Source organism: Pieris napi, chromosome 4 (assembly GCF_905475465.1).
Source record: "Pieris napi chromosome 4, ilPieNapi1.2, whole genome shotgun sequence".
Classification (NCBI taxonomy): Eukaryota; Metazoa; Arthropoda; class Insecta; order Lepidoptera; family Pieridae; genus Pieris; species Pieris napi.
Genome location: NC_062237.1, coordinates 11,261,940 through 11,280,684, shown reverse-complemented (window position 1 = coordinate 11,280,684; position 18,745 = coordinate 11,261,940). Strand labels below are relative to the sequence as shown.

At 35.4% G+C, this 18,745-nt stretch overlaps 2 protein-coding genes across 6 annotated transcripts in view; both read left to right on the top strand.

Annotated features, from left to right (window-relative positions):
* The window catches only part of LOC125048974 (irregular chiasm C-roughest protein), a 114,078-nt gene extending 105,498 nt beyond the window's left edge, over positions 1-8,580 (top strand). Inside the window, exons 9-15 of one of the 2 annotated variants that reach the window (XM_047647959.1) lie at positions 413-553; positions 1,341-1,525; positions 3,598-3,753; positions 4,709-4,807; positions 5,091-5,124; positions 6,333-6,495; positions 7,825-8,580. In XM_047647959.1, coding sequence (XP_047503915.1) covers positions 413-553; positions 1,341-1,525; positions 3,598-3,753; positions 4,709-4,807; positions 5,091-5,124; positions 6,333-6,486 — 769 coding nt within the window. In that variant the 3' untranslated portion in view covers positions 6,487-6,495; positions 7,825-8,580. Of the gene's footprint in view, positions 1-412; positions 554-1,340; positions 1,526-3,597; positions 3,754-4,690; positions 4,808-5,090; positions 5,125-6,332; positions 6,496-7,824 lie in introns of both variants that reach the window. The other variant, XM_047647958.1, reaches the window with a different exon arrangement.
* An 811-nt stretch (positions 8,581-9,391) lies between these two features.
* The window catches only part of LOC125048614 (probable G-protein coupled receptor Mth-like 3), an 86,854-nt gene continuing 77,500 nt past the window's right edge, over positions 9,392-18,745 (top strand). For 3 of the 4 annotated variants that reach the window (XM_047647377.1, XM_047647376.1, XM_047647379.1), the window contains exon 1: positions 16,901-17,413. In XM_047647377.1, the coding sequence (XP_047503333.1) occupies positions 16,985-17,413 (429 nt within the window). In that variant the 5' untranslated portion in view covers positions 16,901-16,984. Of the gene's footprint in view, positions 9,608-16,900; positions 17,414-18,745 lie in introns of those variants that run through there. The other variant, XM_047647381.1, reaches the window with a different exon arrangement.

The window sequence follows — 18,745 nt, the reverse complement described above, 5'->3', positions numbered from 1 at the left end:
TAAATATGGAATGACAGAAAAAAATTATTCGTTGTTGATTATTCAACACGCGTAGGCTTAATATAGATAACACTATAATGAAATGCTTTCCCGGTTTGAACCTTTAATTATAATATTTTATAAATAAATCCTTGGAGCTACAACCTTTAGGTCTGGGCCTCAGATATCTGTTTCATGATCATCTGTCTTATAGGCAAGTAGGTGATCAGCCTCCTGGGCCTGATACACGCCGTCAACTGTTCTAAGGCACCGATGTTTTCCTTCACCGAATATTAAATACGCACATAGAAAAAAAGTTCATCGAACCTTCGACCTCAGGGATGAGAGTCGCACGCTGAAGCCACTAGGCCACACAATTTTTTTTTTTAATGTTGAATACTATAAAGTTAAAAGTAAATTCTACCTTTTTTAGTCCATCACCAGCAATAAGTTCACATCCTGATGAAGGCTATCCGATATCATCAACCCCTCAGCTTCAGCTCCATAATGTGTCATATACGCAACATGGGAGATACACTTGCGTGGCCATCAACCATATTGGACTAGAAGAACGGTAAGAAATTTTATAATAATTTTACGTTTATTTGATATTAATTTGCGCATTTAGTGTATTATTTAGCTCCAACGCTTAAGAATTTAAAAACCCTATTGTTGAAACACTAATGATTTTTTACTGAATTAAATCTTTTGTTTCATCATGCGAATACATAATGGTTATTTGAGTTCATGAAGAACGCACACACACCCTTACACATTCCCACACACACCTCCAATAAACTATTAGTAAATTGTCTTGGTTATATAATGTTTTAATAGTCATTCTTCGTTTATCTGGTATACACCAGGTATATGTAATCCATTTTGTATTGTCAATTAACTGTTAGGCCGCTAGCTCACCAGGATACCATGGCAACGTTGCTGGTTACGTATCCCAAAAAATAGTTTTGAACTGTATGGCAGTAAACTTACTTGGAGAAACGTCGCTAATTTGGAAGCGCAGCTAGCTAGCACCAAAACCTCAAAAACTTTCTTCTTTTCTTTTTTTCCTTTCTAGAACCTTCTCCAAGTGAGTTAACTGCCATACATTTGAATACAAATTATTTGGATACCCGTAACTCACTCTCTCTAACTCACCGAGATGTGCATCCCGGTGAGTTAGCGGGCTTAATTAAAAATTCTATTTTCTTCGACGCCATGCTTTGAAAATAATACGTTCCTATGTTTTAATAATATTTTCTTTGGTTTATAGAAATATAGTAAATCTAATAAGAATAAGAACTGTCTCTAGCCATATTGTAAATGTCACTACATGTAAATATTCATTAGAAATTATTTTGCAGAACCCACCAATCAGAAGCAATAACCCTGAACGTGCTGGGCCCACCCGTTGGTGCTGAGACCGGAACAGCTCACGCATGGAGTGGAGGAGAGGCCAAAGTCCAAGCAACTGTTTGTGCTGACCCTCCTCCACGAAGAGCTGCTTGGCTCTGGGGCAGTTTGCGGCTGGATGTCCCTTCGTCTATTGGTATGTTAACTTAATATGTATTACAGGATAATAAGTATTTTAGGAAATTTAAGTACTCGTATATAGATTAAAAGGCCGAAATTATTAATAAATCCAAGGATAGAAAAATAACCCCATGCCATATTTATTCACAGAAATAAAGCCAACAGTCCTTCGCTAAATAATATAAGATTTGTCAAATAATTTGTCTACGATGAGTCTTTTATTTAAACACAACATCACAATATTTCAAGAAAGAAAAGAAGATTATTCAAAGTAAAAAAGAATAGTGAAAAGAAAATATGATCTACATAGCTTAGATGGTTTTAACAAGAACGTTTGTCAATGAGGTTGAGAAGGAAGGATAGTAAACAGTTCCTTTGACCTAAAGAGAGGATCTTGACCAGTCGGACTGGCCAGAAGGTCTCAGTCAGAAGTCAGCGTCAGAAGTTGTAAATATCTTTAGCGGTCGCAATAACTTCGTTAGAGTATATAAAAAGAGTGACGGAGAGATTCTTGCCAGTTCTTCTTGTCCACTCTACGCTCTTAACTTGCGAACTGTACACTGGTAGTAAATGTAAATTTAAAATCAATTTAACATCTTTTCTGCTAACGTTCATAAGTATACTTGGTTAATGGTTACCTTAATGAATAAAGTTGTTTTGAGTTTGAGTTTGAACAACATCGAAGTGATTTTAGCCGTAGAATTTAGTTAATATTAGGTCCTTACATATGAAATTGGCGTTTTACGTTTTGTCTACTTTGACCTCAAATATCTCCTCTTTGGTTAAGAATTCCAAATCAAAATTTGTACAGCTATTTACTCATGTATTTGTGCTTCGATGACCGTCATTCATTTGTTTTTTTCTGTTTGCGTCACTCATTTTACAAAATGGAAAACTTAAAGTATTGCATTATTTACGAGTACGAGTTCCGCCGTGGCACTAGTGCTGCGGAAACGACTCGAAGGGTGAATGATGTGTATGGCGGTCTTGTTACAAAAGAAAACACAGTTCGTTTTTGGTTCCAACATTTTTGTTCTGGAAATTTCGACCTGCAGAACAAGCCCCGTGGACGGCCTGAGACCCAAGTTGATAATGAAGTATTGAAGGCTATTGTGGAAGCGGATCCATCGCAAACCACGTCCGAGTTAGCTGCAGGCTGCTGTGTTAGTGATAAAACTGTTTTAATTCACTTGAAGCAAATTGGGAAGATTAAAAAGCTTGAAAGATGGGTACCTCACGAATTGACTGAAGCAAACCGGCAAAAGCGCGTCGACTGCTGCGTTACATTACTGAACCGGCACAATAATGAAGGTATTTTAAACCGAATCATTACCTGTGATGAAGAATGGATTCTTTACGATAATCGAAAGCGCTCAGTACAATGGTTGGATCCTGGCCAGCCAGCCAAATCCTGCCTCAAGCGAAAATTAACCCCAAAAAAGTTACTTGTAAGCGTTTGGTGGACTAGTGCCGGTATTGTTCATTGAAGTTTTCTCAAATCTGGCCAAAATATTACGGCTGATGTCTATTGTCAGCAATTGCAAACCATGATGGAAAAGCTAGCGGCTAAACAACCTAGGCTGGTCAATCGCTCCACGCCACTGCTACTTCACGACAACGCTAGACCACACACTGCACAACAGACGGCTACCAAATTAGAAGAGCTTCAATTGGAATGTCTAAGACATCCTCCGTACTCCCCGGACCTTGCTCCAACAGATTACCATTTTTTTCGAAATTTGGACAACTTCTTGCAAGGGAAAAAATTTAACTCTGATGGGGCAGTCCAAATCGCCTTTACAGATTTTATTGATTCCCGTCCGACTGGTTTTTTTAGTAAAGGGATCAATAAACTACCTATGAGATGGCAAAAGGGCATAGAAAACAATGGTTCATACTTTGATTAATTAAATTAAAAATAATAAAATTAAATATGCCAATTTCATATGTAAGGACCTAATATAATATTAACACAAACTTTTAAGTAATGCTGACTATTGACGGTTAACTCCATGATTCTGCTTAAAATAGACGTAATAAGTTTCATATTTTAATGTGACAATCGTATATTTTTTTTCTTTATTTCAGGACGCTATAAAGCAATAGACGCAGCGAATATAAACGGGTGCTATCGCTACACGCTGACTATAAGTAGCGTCAGCATGTCGGACGCTCGCGTGTACGTCCTGCACGTTGAGAACGAACGCGGTTTTTCTTCTCATGCTGTCTCTCTTACTGTGCATGGTACGTATTCACTTTGAAACGAGAGTTTTTTTATAAATTATTTCTTTACTGAGACATTATTGAGCATTCGATTTAGACTAAATTAAGAGTAAAAAGTTATTTAAATCTAACCTAATTTACTAAAAAGGATTTAACATAAGAAAGTGTCCAATATTACTACTTATAGTCTCTATTGAGGGAAAGACACTCTGTTCTTGAGTTCTTTTTGACACTTACCACTCTCCCTAACCCTAATTCTAACGGCTTTTCATTTCCTTCACTATGCTCGTAGTGTAATCAAGAGATTTTTTAAATATCTCAAATAAAAAATATTTTATTAAAAAGCAGCGTTTTAATTAATGTTAACTATATCATGACTCAAAAGGAGCTTTTTAAATGTATTTTAAAATTACTTGAAAATAACGCCATCTATGTCAAAGGACTATACCTAAGAAGTTAGTGGTTAGAAGTGGTGTTGTTGGGTTTTCTGGATGCTTCCAATATCATGTCATTGATAATACGGTTCCGAAACTTACTTTTTCTTGTATTTCACAGTAATACAAGAAAAACAAATCATTTTTAATTAACCTGAAAATATTGTTTTAGTTAAAATCTTAATGGGTACCTCAAAGCCCAGCAAAGCGTTTACACCTTATTCTAAAATGTACTGTTTTTGCAGCTGCCAGGTGCGACCTGGAGTAACAATTTAAAGCTAACTCTGAAGCTAGCAAACGTACTAGACCTCCAGATCGCAGCTGAAAGTCTGTGAAACGTATAAAGCCGTGCTGCCTCTTGTCTGTAAATATTTAATTAAGAATATTGTCGGATAAGAGGCAGGGCTCCCGTGTATCCCGCAGAACCACCATTGTAGGCTTTAAAACATCCATATCAAAATTAATTCCAAATTGTATACTTTCTAATTGGCTTACTTAAAATCATAAACAATTTCTTCTCACAGATAATTTTTCGCTAACAGAGACGGCGCACGTTGCCCCACTCATAGTGGCAGCTCTCCTTATTGCGGCACTCCTTGTCATAGTGCTGTGCCTTATATTGAGATGTCGACGGAAACGAGGTAAATATACTACGTGAGTTAGACAAAACCATTCTGCAACAGGCGTGATGGTTTTGTAAGGGAAAGGTCACGTGACCATTGCCATACAAATTCGTTTTGTGTTCCTGGGTCACGCCTGTCGAAAAATGATTTAGTTGTATAGGATTTCTGTTGAATGTATTCCAATTTCATAAAATCTCTGTGAGATCAAGCTAAACCAAATCTTTACGGTTTTTTTATGTAAGACCTGATATTCGATATTTTTTTATATATTACTGGAATTAAGAGTATTTTTTTTTTACAGAAAGTGTCGAGTACAAAGCTGATGATTTAGATAAGTGAGTATATTTTATATTTAATTAAAACCTTACATATTTCGATGAAGATTTTCGATCTTTTAATATGCGTTGCTAGTTTAGTTAATGCATTTTCTATTTAATATAGATAATACATATAGAAGAATCTAAACAGACGTGCAAAAAAATTAAAACTTCTTTCACATATATGAATTTTTACTACATTACTTCCATAACTCGACGTTTCGAGTGGTTCACATCGGTTGATGTCAGCTATAAAAATAGATAATAAATTTGTCTATCTATTGTGGAAGGATGTGCTCTTCTGACCTAAAGGGAGGATCGACCAGTGTAACGACTGGCCGAACCGAATCTCCTAATATCTAATGTAAAAAAGTTAGCGGTCGGAATAATTTGTTAGAGCGATTCAGACCGTGTCATCATACTGATTTTAGCCTCGGGATTTGAAATACCATTAGTACCGTAAAGAAGTTTTATTTAAATATAAAGTACTCGTATAAATCAAAGACTACTATGGAAAAATTAATACAAAAAAATAAAAATCTGTTTATTTTATTTCAATACATATGCATTACAATGTGTAAGATTTGGGAACCCTTTTTAGTAAGAAATACCAGCCTTGCGATTCTGTAACTCACTTTTCGAACACACACAGCGGTTTTCGCAGCGGCGGTCGCGCTCAAATCAGTCGTGAAGCAGTCATTTTATGATTTGGCATTCTGATAAGGTCCCTCCTTGTAGTAATTATAAATTCCTTAATATATATTCATATATAATTTAATTACATCTTTTATTTTATTTACTTTTCAACTGTTATCAACACGCCTGAGTGCATGAGTGAGTGTGTGGGTGCAAATGTGTAAGTGAGTGAGTGAGTCGGTGAGTGAATGAAAAAGGTTGAATGTATTTAATAGTATCAATCGATTATACTGGGAATAAATAAGGCGCAACTGCGTTTCTCTGTGAATACAAAAGAAACAATATTTAAAGCCTATATTCTAGGTTTTATAAAGTAAAATAATATGATGAAAAAATTAAAATATCTTACATATATTATGTCAAGTGACATAAATTAAACATAGTCGATCAGACGGCAAAGACAACATTACAAATGAGTTTATATAAAATACAATATAGACAAGAGTTTGTATAGGATATATACAAACTCTATATATTATATATTATGTTTTCCTTACATGTATTTAATATAATATTATAATATTTCCTAGTGAGAAGGCAGTCCTCCCAGCGGACGCGGTATACGCCCCGCGGGACCAGACTCGAGTCCCACGTACTGCAGAACCCGTGTCGTCTCGATATTCGCCAGCGGCGTTGCAGGTCCGCCGCGCAGCCGTCGTGCTTCAACCACCCACTACCGTGTGAATCGCACAGGTGTGACGCACTATTAACTGTAGTGGAGTAGATAATGGGTATAAGGAATGCGGTGGGGGTAGTTAATGGTATAAGAAATGTGGTGGAGGTAGTAAATTATATAAGGAATGTGGTGGGGGTAGTTAATGGGTATACGAAATGTGGTGGGGGTAGGTAATGGGTATAAGGAATGTGGTGGGGGTAGTTAATGGTATAAGGAATGTGGTGGGGGTAGTTAATGGTATAATGAATTTGGTAGGGGTAGCTAATGGGTATAAGGAATATGTTGGGGATAGTGAATCGGTATAAGGAATGTGGTAGGAGTAGGTAATGGGTATAAGGAATGTGGTGGAGGTAGTTAATGGGTATAAGGAATGTGGTGGGGAAGTTAATGTTATATTTAGTAATTCTTATAATTGGTATTGATTCGAAATTTGCTTGCAAAACAACATTTCTTCATTATCATTGTTTTAATGGTCTAAAGAAACCGAACTTTATGTTTAAAACCCTTCAAATTTTTCGTTAAATTCAAATATAAAATAAATATTCAATCTAAAACAGTTGAATTATCTGTCTAAAGTCTATTTTAAATTTTTCGAAAAAAATTGAAATCTATGAAATTGGCCATATTAAAAAACTCAATTTTATATATATTTACCATTGCACACTGATAAAAAACTTGACACTAAATTGTCTCAGACAATATTAACATAACACACGCGATTCCATTACCCGAATAGTTTCGTCAGCTCATTGTTTCAACTTGTCACAATGATTCACAGTTAAACCGCGACGTTTAATTACTTTGAGTAGACGCTTTTTAAGGGATTAACCTCAAAGTAATGAATTTTCACAACACGACATATGGTTTTAGAAATTAGATTTTAAGCACCTCTTGTTTGCGTAATGTATTCATAATGTGTCTAAGAGCACACCTAACCTAAAAACTACATTCCTTGGGCACACCCGTAAACCATTTACATGCATATTATAATTTAAAAGTGTGACTTGCTTACAAGGTGAAGTAAAACATCGTAAGGAAACTGATTATCAAGTAATCTAATAGTATTTTGACTAATACATTTAAAAAAATTCATACTTTAAAACTTTCAAAGTTTTTATATTAAGTATCAAGATGATTACAGTCGAATTGTAATGAGATGTTGTTAAGATAACAAAAAAAATAGTTTTGCACTTAAGCGACCGTAAATTCGCGGAATAAGAACCGTCGTACGGTTCTTATTAGCAGACTAGTTGAATACTGTTACGGTATAACCAATTTCTATTCCCTTAAAAGTATTATTGCTATGTCCATGCAAATTTAATTAAAGTATTATTATTTCTCCGTAGGCAGCTTTGTCGTCGCTAGAGAGAGAAGCCAAAGAAAATGTATACGCGGTGTTGGATCCGCATATACAATACGAATTAACGATAAACAAGCACGGCGAACCGCCTAAGTATTTATCGCTGTCCAAGCCTCTAACTCACCAAAGAACGCACGCTTTCGATCCGCTAAATTTTAAAAACGAAGTTAATAATAACGATATTCAGTTTACTACCTTCAAACAAGAACCGCGAGCCAGGCGGTCCGATAGAAGTAGTAAACGAAGTAATAGAAATAAGAATTTTGTTTCTAATAGTAATTTTGATATAGAGTATTCAAGAGATCCGTTTTTTGGCAAAGTTAAATCGGATAAAGAGATACTAAGAAATAAATTACGTAAGAGTAAACAAAGTATTTATGAAAAGAATACAACAGGAAGGAAAAATATTAATGTACAAATTGAAACAAATGAACCAGATTCACAATTGAAAAAAGATATAAGATATAGTGAAAAGGAACGCTGCGTTGAAGATTTGACTGAGTCACATGAAGTACAACATAAGAATATCGATATAGATTGTATGCCGAAACCAGGTAAAGTTAAGGAAATTGCATTGAGGTTTGATAGAAATAGCGTGAACAATTCCCGGCAGTCAATAAGGACTGATAGACCGAAACCTTTGCAAAGTTTTTGTGATCAAAGATACTTAGACCATGTGTTCCCAGATGCTGTAGAGATATAAAATTAGTTTGTAAGTATTGTAAATGTACTTAGATCTCCTAGTGTTCGATTGAAGTTAAAGGTTGGTGGACTCAATTTTCGCACTTAAACTCTCACTAGCTCCGTTGTGCGTAAAGTCCTGGCTAAAGCCAGCCTAGCTCCTTCCAGAAGCACAGAAGTCTCCTGGGCATTACACAGGCGTAACGAAGCGACCTCAATGCTCCGAGGATTTCTGTACGTTGATGATTGAGTATATTGTAGCAACGGAATAAACATGACTTAAGGATTCATTTAAAAAACGGATATACTAAATAATAGCACTGCCTAGTCCAGGATTTGCAACACTAATGAATCTGAAACCAAATAATTTTCTATAATTAATAAACTATTTGATATTTTCGCGAACCGAAAACGTTTTCGAAGGTTACCTTTGTATAAATTGCTAATAAGAATGTGTATGCCATATCTGATAAGTAGATTCATGACAATTTTAACTAGCACAAAATTTTTATAATGCATTTTAACTATATCATAATTAATTATGATTTCTTCCACTTATTTATTAATGCTATTGTATATTTTTATTTACCTGTATAGATTGTATTGTATGTTTTGTATTGTTGAATTTTAACAGTATTAATTTTTTTTAATTGAAACGTTCTTTTATTCCCTTGAGGATCACGCTGTTCATTATATTATGAACAATGTGCAATTTTGAGCATTCAGTGTCTACCAATTCCTCGTTAGTAATGGTGCCTTTTGTGATATTCATAACTTTAATTTTTTCTTTGTCTTCAGTTAGTTCAAATCAGGTTTTAACCAGATTGAATATAAGAAATGCGACTATCTGTAGTGATAAATGTATTAGCAAATGCTGCCCTTTTGGGATGGGATTACAAAAGATATTAAGAAGAATAGGTTGTGTGGAGCTGATTGAGAATGGTGATTTGCTCTTGAATTATCCGCAGGCGATATATTTTCTTAAAGAATCGGTAGAGCTCGTCAATATATCAAATAAATTTCAAGTGATTTTCGGCATAGCTTGTACAAGAAAACATATAGAAAACAATGATTTCTTCCTGCAAACGGTAAGTGATAGTAGATAGTATTTTGACGCAAGTTCTGTTTATTAATATTAGGAACACTTTTAAAATAAAAAACAATCTTATCTTCTTATTATTATTATCTATGTTTATTACTAAAATAGTCTTTAAGTGACATTTCACAAAGAAATATGCGAAATGGTAATCCGTCATCGTCATCGACTTAGGATAATAAATGATTCTAGTATTAATGTAAAGGACCTCTACAACTTCTTTAAATCTTAAATTTTAGATATTAATACAAAATCTGTTTGACCTCAAGATACTTTAACTCAACAACCAATAATTGTGTTAGTAATATTAGAACAGTCATTGGTTTGAAAACTTACCTGTAATGTCTTCTGGGAGTTGGGACTTTTGCCGCTCGCGTCGTCATATCAGAAAAATCACGCCTTAAAGCAGTTTTTTTAATAATATCTCATTCTTCTTTCTCTTCTGAGAGCAATGTTGGCCTAGTGGCTTCAGCGTGCTCTCATCCCTAAGGTCGTAGGTTCGATCCCAGGCTGTGCACCAATGAACTTTCTATCTGCGCATTTAACATTCGCTCGAACGGTGAAGGAAAACATCGTGACAAACCGAGATGTCATCGTGAGGACCCAAAAAAGTCGCCGGCGTGTGTGAGGCACAGAAGGCTGATCACCTACTTGCCTATTAGATTGAAAAATTATCATGAAACAGATTCAGAAATCTGAGGCCCAGACGTAAAGAGGTTATAGCGCTACTGATTTATTTTATCTCATTTCTGACTCATTTATGTTATAAACAGTTAATACAAAACTAGAGGCAATTGCTTACAATTGATGTATTAGCCTTTTTGACGTGATAACGTCTTTAAAATCGTTTTAGTCGGGTGACATGTTCAGAAACTTGTGTCACACCAAAACCTCACGAGCGCGATCGCAGGTATAACGAGAGAGAGACGGACTGATCTCCCGTCTCATCTCGAGCGCTGCCAGTCATTCCGTGAATGTATGAAGAAAAATGTATATCATAGTCGAATAAGTAAACTTGTCATTTTACACCCGAAATTTATCATCAAAAGTGTGAATAAAACGATAGATTTATAAAATTTGAAAAAATTGTTATCTTCATTAATTCCTTACTTCCCAAAAACTTATATCACCAATAAGACGTTATCACGTAAACATCTCGATCGTAAACCTACTTTACAAACAACCAATATTTTTTTTAAAGTCTATCGTTTTGGCGTCCAAAATGTACCTTGTTATACAACTACACTTAAAATCCCAAAATAATATTTAACATATAATAGATATATAACTCACATATACAAGAAACAAATGACGTACATTTCAAATGAGTGAATAACTAATACAAACAGACATGAAATTAATCAAAACTGGCAATTATATTCGTATTTGATGTAGCTCCCATTAATTTTGTACGAAATAATGGATAGTTCTGATATTAATCAATTATAATGGGGTATTATTATTTAGTTTTTATTGATTTATTATATAACTATCTGGCCTGGCAAACATCGTACCGCCTAACAGTCGATTCTTTATTTTTTTAAATACTTATCTGCTATTCGGGACACCGGTCTAGCTAGTAAGATAAAAAAAGAAAGTTGATAAGACAACAAATACATTATGTCAAAAAATAAAAATTTACCTTCCCGGAACCCCTCCACTAACACTTGAACTTTATGATATGGTATTAAAGTTCAAATTGCCTTTAAATATTATTACGAATATTTTGTATGGGAATATAGAAAACATCGTAAATGCTTAATAAACTTGCTTGTAAATGTATTTTTTTCCTTCAAAAAAGGGCGTACCAATTCTTGAAAGGCCGGCAACGCACTTGCTCGCAATCTGACAATGTTAGTGTCCATGGGCAGCAGTATCACATAACATCAGATGAGCCTCCCGCCCCGGTATTACATAAAAATTTACCTTTATATATATATAACTCTACTGTACGTGTGTATGTCTTTGTACTATTCTTAAACGGCTGGACCGATTTGAATTGCTTTTTATATGCGTTTGGATGAGATGATTTGCATAAATCAGCACGGCAGATGACGCTGCAGTCGGTATCTAGGTTATTTATCTATACAATAAACAGCTGGTATATATAAATCTTCTGTGCATGTGTTCTTAATTCTCTAAATAAAACTCCTAAACGGCTGGACAGATTTTGATGAATTTTTTTGTTCAAGTGGAGTCGAGAATGATTTTAGATTTTTTGTAAGACGTGTGTACAGGACAACGTCGGTCGGATTCGCTAGTATATATATACAAATATATCTGAAGCACAGGAATATATGAACTGTGAAGCCAGGTTTAGTCAGTAATTATTTGTAGGAACGTTATACCAATGGGAATTGTACGAAAGTTAATTGATTAATATAGAAAAGAGGTTGGTAAAATTCTGATAGAATTTCGTTAGCCATTTCCCTTGCGAACTATGAAACTATTAAGGAGTGTCAATTTCCGGATTATAATTATTGGACTTTTCCATGTGCGCGACTTTGCCTTTGAAAAATAGAAAATAATAATATATTAAGATACAATAGATTCATATCCTTTCCCAATGATGTATACGCGAGTGGCCGTGAGTAATCGCGTAATATTGGGAAAACCCGCTTTGGTTCGCGGTTTTCTATAAGACCGCTATTGTGAATTGCGAGACCAGCCTTGCGATTCTGTAACCCACTTGTCGAACTCACACAGCGGTTTTCGCAGCGGCGGTCGCGCTCAAATCAGTCGTGAAGCAGTAATTTTACGATTTGGCATTCTGATAAGGAGGGAGCTTATAGTTTATTGTTTGACCGCCGCTGCGGAAACCGCTGTGCCAGTTCGAAAAGTGAGTTACAGAATCGCAAGGCAGCACTCTCTACACCTCTCACCCGTAGCCCTTCAGTTGTTGCTTTTTGTTGGCATAACTGGCAGTCGTTTCAAGGTGCTCCAGGGAATTTGCGAGTCTGCCACTATCTGACGTTTTTACTAATACCGTAGTACGCTCACAACAACGTTTTAATGTAAAGTGGGAACAAACCGTGATCCATGTGGTATCAAGTTGTTTCAGAATAAGTAGTATTATTATTATTATCTCATGTAGCCAAGTTCACATTTCAAGGATCGTCATGCTCGCTTAAATGCCATTGCTTGTGGCGGCGTCCATGCGTCGGGTTGTCTCTCTGGAGGGGGCCGATGGCTGGCCATGCGTCATGCTTGAGAACGGGTGCTGCTTGTGGTGACTGATCGTACTTGAATTCGTGTATGCGGTGATGTTGGTTATTTCGACTATGTGTTTTCGTGTTGTTCCCATGAGAATGTAAGTGCGTGCTCCTATTTCACCATGCCTTCTGCTGATAGAGGACAAATTTTTGTTTTTAATGTATGTTTTATTATTAATTACTTAACATGTCACATGGGACATGGTGTAATGGTTGCAGCTCCTTACAAACATTTTGTAAAACAAAAAAATAGCGATTAAAAAGAGTGGTGGAGAGTTAATTGCCAGTTCTTCTCTCCCGTTTTACGCCCTTCATTTGAGAACTGGCAGTAAATGTAAAATTAGAAGCATTAATATGTATTTCTTTACTGACAAGTCATAAGTGTACATTATGTTACCTATGTGATTAAATGATTTATTTATTTATTTTATAACCAAATATGTGGAGTGGAGTTATCCATAGACTAAGTTCAGATTTTGTGGAACTGTGCACATGGGCTGCGGCTGAAGTTCCACTACACATTAATGCTTTGGTTCCCCGAAACGGCTTCTTCATATTGGACCTGTTACTACGTAAGCCCCCTAAAGGACCGGGCACTAAATCCGAGATATATGCGGCTGAAGTTCCACTACACATTAATGCTTTGGTTCCCCGAAACGGCTACTTCATATTGGACCTGTTACTACGTAAGCCCCCTAAAGGACCGGGCACTAAATCCGAGATATATGCGGCTGAAGTTCCACTACACATTAATGCTTTGGTTCCCCGAAACGGCTACTTCATATTGGACCTGTTACTACGTAAGCCCCCTAAAGGACCGGGCACTAAATCCGAGATATATGCGGCTGAAGTTCCACTACACATTAATGCTTTGGTTCTCCGAAACGGCTACTTCCTATTGGATCTGTCACTACGTAAGCCCCCTAAAGGACCGGGCACTAAATCCGAGATATACAATAATAATTTACTCAATAATGTATATAAACAATATTAATCACTTCCCAGCTTAGAATTTCCTGGGTTTCCAGCCAATTCTCCTCATAAAAGTAACAATTTACAATTTTTTTACGAGGGCAACCCGTAAGATGTGCCAAGCATTTACATAGAAATAACAATTAATATTTAAATCAAATGGGATTAACGTTGGAAATGATAGCCAATTGGTTGGCCACTATTTACAGTAGTTGCAAGAGTTAAGGGTTTCGAAAAAAATAACTTTTTGTACGAATTCTAGTAACATGCTAATTTAATGTATAAATGGACTATATATAGACTATATACAGCAGGCTTATAACAACTCTTAGCTACACGCTCAAATACATGCGCACAAACACCCATTCACACACTCACACATTCACGCATATTATAAGACTTGTGATTGATTAGTTGTACCACTAAACCTACTTTTTCTCTAAAAACATGTACCACTGACTAATTTTTATCTACATACCCATAACACAGGGACTCCCTAGTGGGGGACTAGCGATATATTATTATTATAATTTTGATAATTATTATAGGCTTAAGAAATAATGATTAATACTGAGGATTTAAATGTATCTAATCTAATATCAACAACAACATACAGAATATCCAATTAAAAGCATTATGTAAAATAATTGTAATTGTTCACAAAATATATAGTTTTCCTTATTAAAAATATAAGGTACATTAATTATTTCTTGTGAACAATCAGTTTATAAGCGAAGGTCAGAGGAAATTCCGATCATAATTATTCCCTTTTATTATTAAAAAAATACCGTTACTATGGCAAAAAACACGCTCACAATTTAGCCGCCGTAAGTTTTTATCACCAAAATATTTAGCTAGAAGGAAGTTTGTCTTATAAAAGTTATTATCGAAAACAAAATAATACTAATCAATAGTTTCTATTGTGTGGCTTATAAATTTGCCCGCAGACTCGTCAATATAATTTTTATATTTCAGCTAAATTCATTAAAACCATAAGAAACTTCTCGAATCTTATGGAGAAACCCGTAAAATAATGTTTGGTAGTTTTAATGTTAAAATTCAAAAATCATTTATTCACGTAGGTAACACAATGTACACTTGTAATTCGTCATTAAAGAAATAAATATTAATGCTTCTAATTTTACATTTACTGCCAGTTCTCAAATCAAGGGCGTAGAACGGAAGAGAAGAACTGGCAATAAACTTTCAGCCACTCTTTTTAATCGCCATGTTTTTTTTACCAGTGTTTTAATGAACTACAAACTAGAAACTTCGATTTATAATATGTACGGTATTTAAAATTATTAACCATATACCAGTTATTTATATTAGCTTATTTGAATCGTGATTAGGTACAACGATTCCAAGTACATTGCGTCATATGCATCTAAATCCTGGTTGAATATTCACTAATATGCAAAAGGTTGTACCTAAATGTAGGTATTTTATCGCTTTTAGTGTATATATTTCTATTTACATACTAGCTGATCCGGAAAACGTTTTTTGCCATGTACTTATATTATTTCTAGGACACATTATTTTTGTTCAATAAAAATAACTATCTACAATAATAAAAATAGCATTGATCGTAGAGGGGTGAAAATTAGGGGTTGTATGTATTTTTGTATGTTGTATCATAAAAAAATAAAAACTAAAAAAAAATGTCTAATAAATAAATGTTTGGGGTGGATATTGTTACATAGGGGTTTGAAAGATAGATAGTAGCTAGTAGCTATAAATAGTAGTCGATTCTCAGACTTACTGAATATGCATAAAAAATTTCATAAGAATCGGTCGAGCCGTTTCGGAGGAGTAGGTATGTATTTTCAATCTTCCTATATGGAGCAGAAACGTGGACAAGCCCGAGAAAGGCAAACGATTGATTCTTTTGATATGTGGTGATGGAGGCGGATATTAAGAATACCGTTACCCAGCTCCATATGAAAACTCGTTATCAATCATATGTCGACAACGCATCATTTCGTACTTTGCCCACACAGCGAGTATTAGGGCGACGAGGAGCTCATCACACTCATCTTTATTAGCAACACCGAAGGCAAAGGATCGCGTGCAGGATCGCCAATGAGATGGAGTGATCAAGTCAAAGACTGTTGTAATAGAAGCGCAGGAGCATTTTGGAGGAAAATTATTCTCGCCAGATCAGCTGGCCACGATACGAGCTACCGACTTAAAGAGCGATATACATAATGTGGAAATTCTAAGTATGATTGATGTAACATTAAACTACAGTATAAGGAATCAGTAGCAAACGCGTGTCAGTTAAATGTTTTAAACTTCTAGGCGACCAAAAATATTAGGTTATAATTTTTTGTATAGCATTTTATTATTAATAATAATTAATAGCTTGCCTGTCAAAATTGTATAATAGTATCACTATAATGGTCGCTTCCACAGTTTAATCTATGTACCGTAAGTTATACGTTTATCTGTACATAATAAGCTGTTATTATTCAATTTGTCTAACAATAAAACCAAAGACTATAAATAATATTATAATAATAATAGACTATAACTCTGAATTTTACACAAAGGAAATCGCAGGCTATTTTGGGGGACTTACTTGTTTTGTGTGCGTTTTTAATTTTATATAAATAGGACATTATTTTTTACTTATTGAATTGCAATATATAACAACACATCGATAAATCTCAGAGTTCATTGACCGGTAACTTGTTTCGCATAATTGGCGCGTACTTTTGACATTGGCACAGATAAAAACAGTCACAAATAAGGTAAAATTAGCACTAAGGGATTCCAAATTCAAATTGTATATGGAATAGACATAGACTCGGATTTCAATATTTTAAAATGGTTGTTTTAACATCATCTTACTAATCTGTTTTTTAATGTTAAATTCAATGTTATATCGTAAAATCACAAGACAATTTTATTCTAAGAGCAAGGTCTACAAAAATGCCGCGCACGCTGTTGCGCCGCTTAGTTAAAAATACATTTATACATCACCATAATTCCTAAGAATTGAATATTTCAACACAATTTTCGATATAGGAAGAGCTTTATTCCTTGAAGAGATTTCGAAAACGTGGTCAAGTTCACATCCACTCCCTGGGGTAATGACAGTAACACATCGCATCGAAGCCAGTACACTTGTATTCATAGCGATAGCACGACAACGCGTCATATTTATTGGCAAAAATATAAAAATGTTTATTTTTTTATTAATAAATTTGTTTTGTGTCATAAACGTGAGTGGACAGCTGTGTAGTGCCGATTATAGAATGAACTTGACAGGTTTAGATGTTTTTAGCGACGGTTCGATTGTTAAAAATGGAATTCGCTTCCCGCCAAATGAGATTTTCTCGTTAAATGTCAGCGGCGACTTGGAGACTTTCGGATGCCCTTGCGAATTGAGAAATTGTTTTCGAAAATGTTGTCCATTGGGTCAGGTGATGGTGAACAGAAGTTGTGTTGAAATGTACGATGTTCTTCAGAAGGAATTGCGGCTGCATTATTATGATAATCATGTTGCATCTGTGGCTTTGGAGAAGAGCGAGCAGTTCGCTGTTTTGACGGGAGTTCCCTGTGGTTGGAATGTTTATAAAGAAGACGATGGTCCTTGGTTTGTTCAGCTGGTAAGTTATTTGATTAAAAATCTGAAGAATTTAAATAAAATATCTGCTAAAACCGCGTAAGAATTTAGATAAAGGACGTTTCGGTTTGTTTTAAATCTTGATTTAATAACTTTCATTAATTCGCGTGACATCTTTATGCTAGTTTTTTTTATATAAGTCTTTATCTTGCAATCAGTCAGCTATACTATGAACAGATGTGTTGAGAGCTGTTAGGCGTTCAGAGCAAAATCTCCATCGAGACTGCTCCTCTCTTTCAACCGTGTCTATCATGACTTAGAATTTGTCGCCTTTTAAGCCTATTTATTAGGTCCGGTATGGTTAGTTGCGTGGCAAGCTTATTAGGATGCATTTCTAGCCTTTTTCGGTATTTCATACTCCAGGTCTTGATCTCCTCTTTGATAGTCCTGATTTTGAGGTGCTCATGAATCCGCGATGTTTTTATACACCACGGACAGTTGAATAAATATTAAATAGTTGTGGTTGCCTGACAGGCGGAAAACATTTCTTTGATAGACATCATTCTTCTTACTTACGTGCTACGGGCCTAACAGAGTTGCTGTCCTAAGCAACACTGACTTTCAGATAACCTACTCATATGTTTTTTGTTGAGTTTCGTATAAAATCTTAAAATCGAATAGTTATAATATAATTTTTTAAAAATCACTCGGTAACGTGTGTCCAGCATAAATATCGCTGCACGCGTCTCATAGAAGCTATAAGCAGTGTTCTATGTTCTTTATCTATACCATAATTTATCATTCGAATTCACTGTTTAAAGCGAACGATATAATAATAAATAATATAAAGTAAAAAGAGACATGAGATGATGGAACAAACAGTTGCGAGAAATGCGTGGTTAGCATGCGACGCCGACTGAATTTGCCTTCTAGCGTCAACTTTCAAACGAGCCGGGATGGTACTTTCATCTTTCTATCCAAACTGCCAAGCTTATTACGTCACACCTCAATTATAGACCGCGCAAGTTAGGTGGGAGTTGGATCTAGGGAATTCGATCGTTCGCCAAATACTGGCATCCTTTTGGACCCTGAATCACATCGCATTGCCATCAGCCTTCGCTTAGGAGTGCCCATATGTGCTACCAAAGGAATCCTTCCTCCAACTTAGATTTTGTAGAAGTAGAGACTCTTGGGCCTTGGGGTTTACAGGCGATTAAATTAAAGATTCAATTTGACGCCTGGTAGATAGTACCGGTGACCCCAGAGCTGGTGCTTTCCTCGCTCAACGAATAAGAATCGCAATAGAGCGAGAAAATCCTGGCAGCATAAAAGGTACACTGCCACAGGGACCAACGTTTTTAAATATGTTTTAATT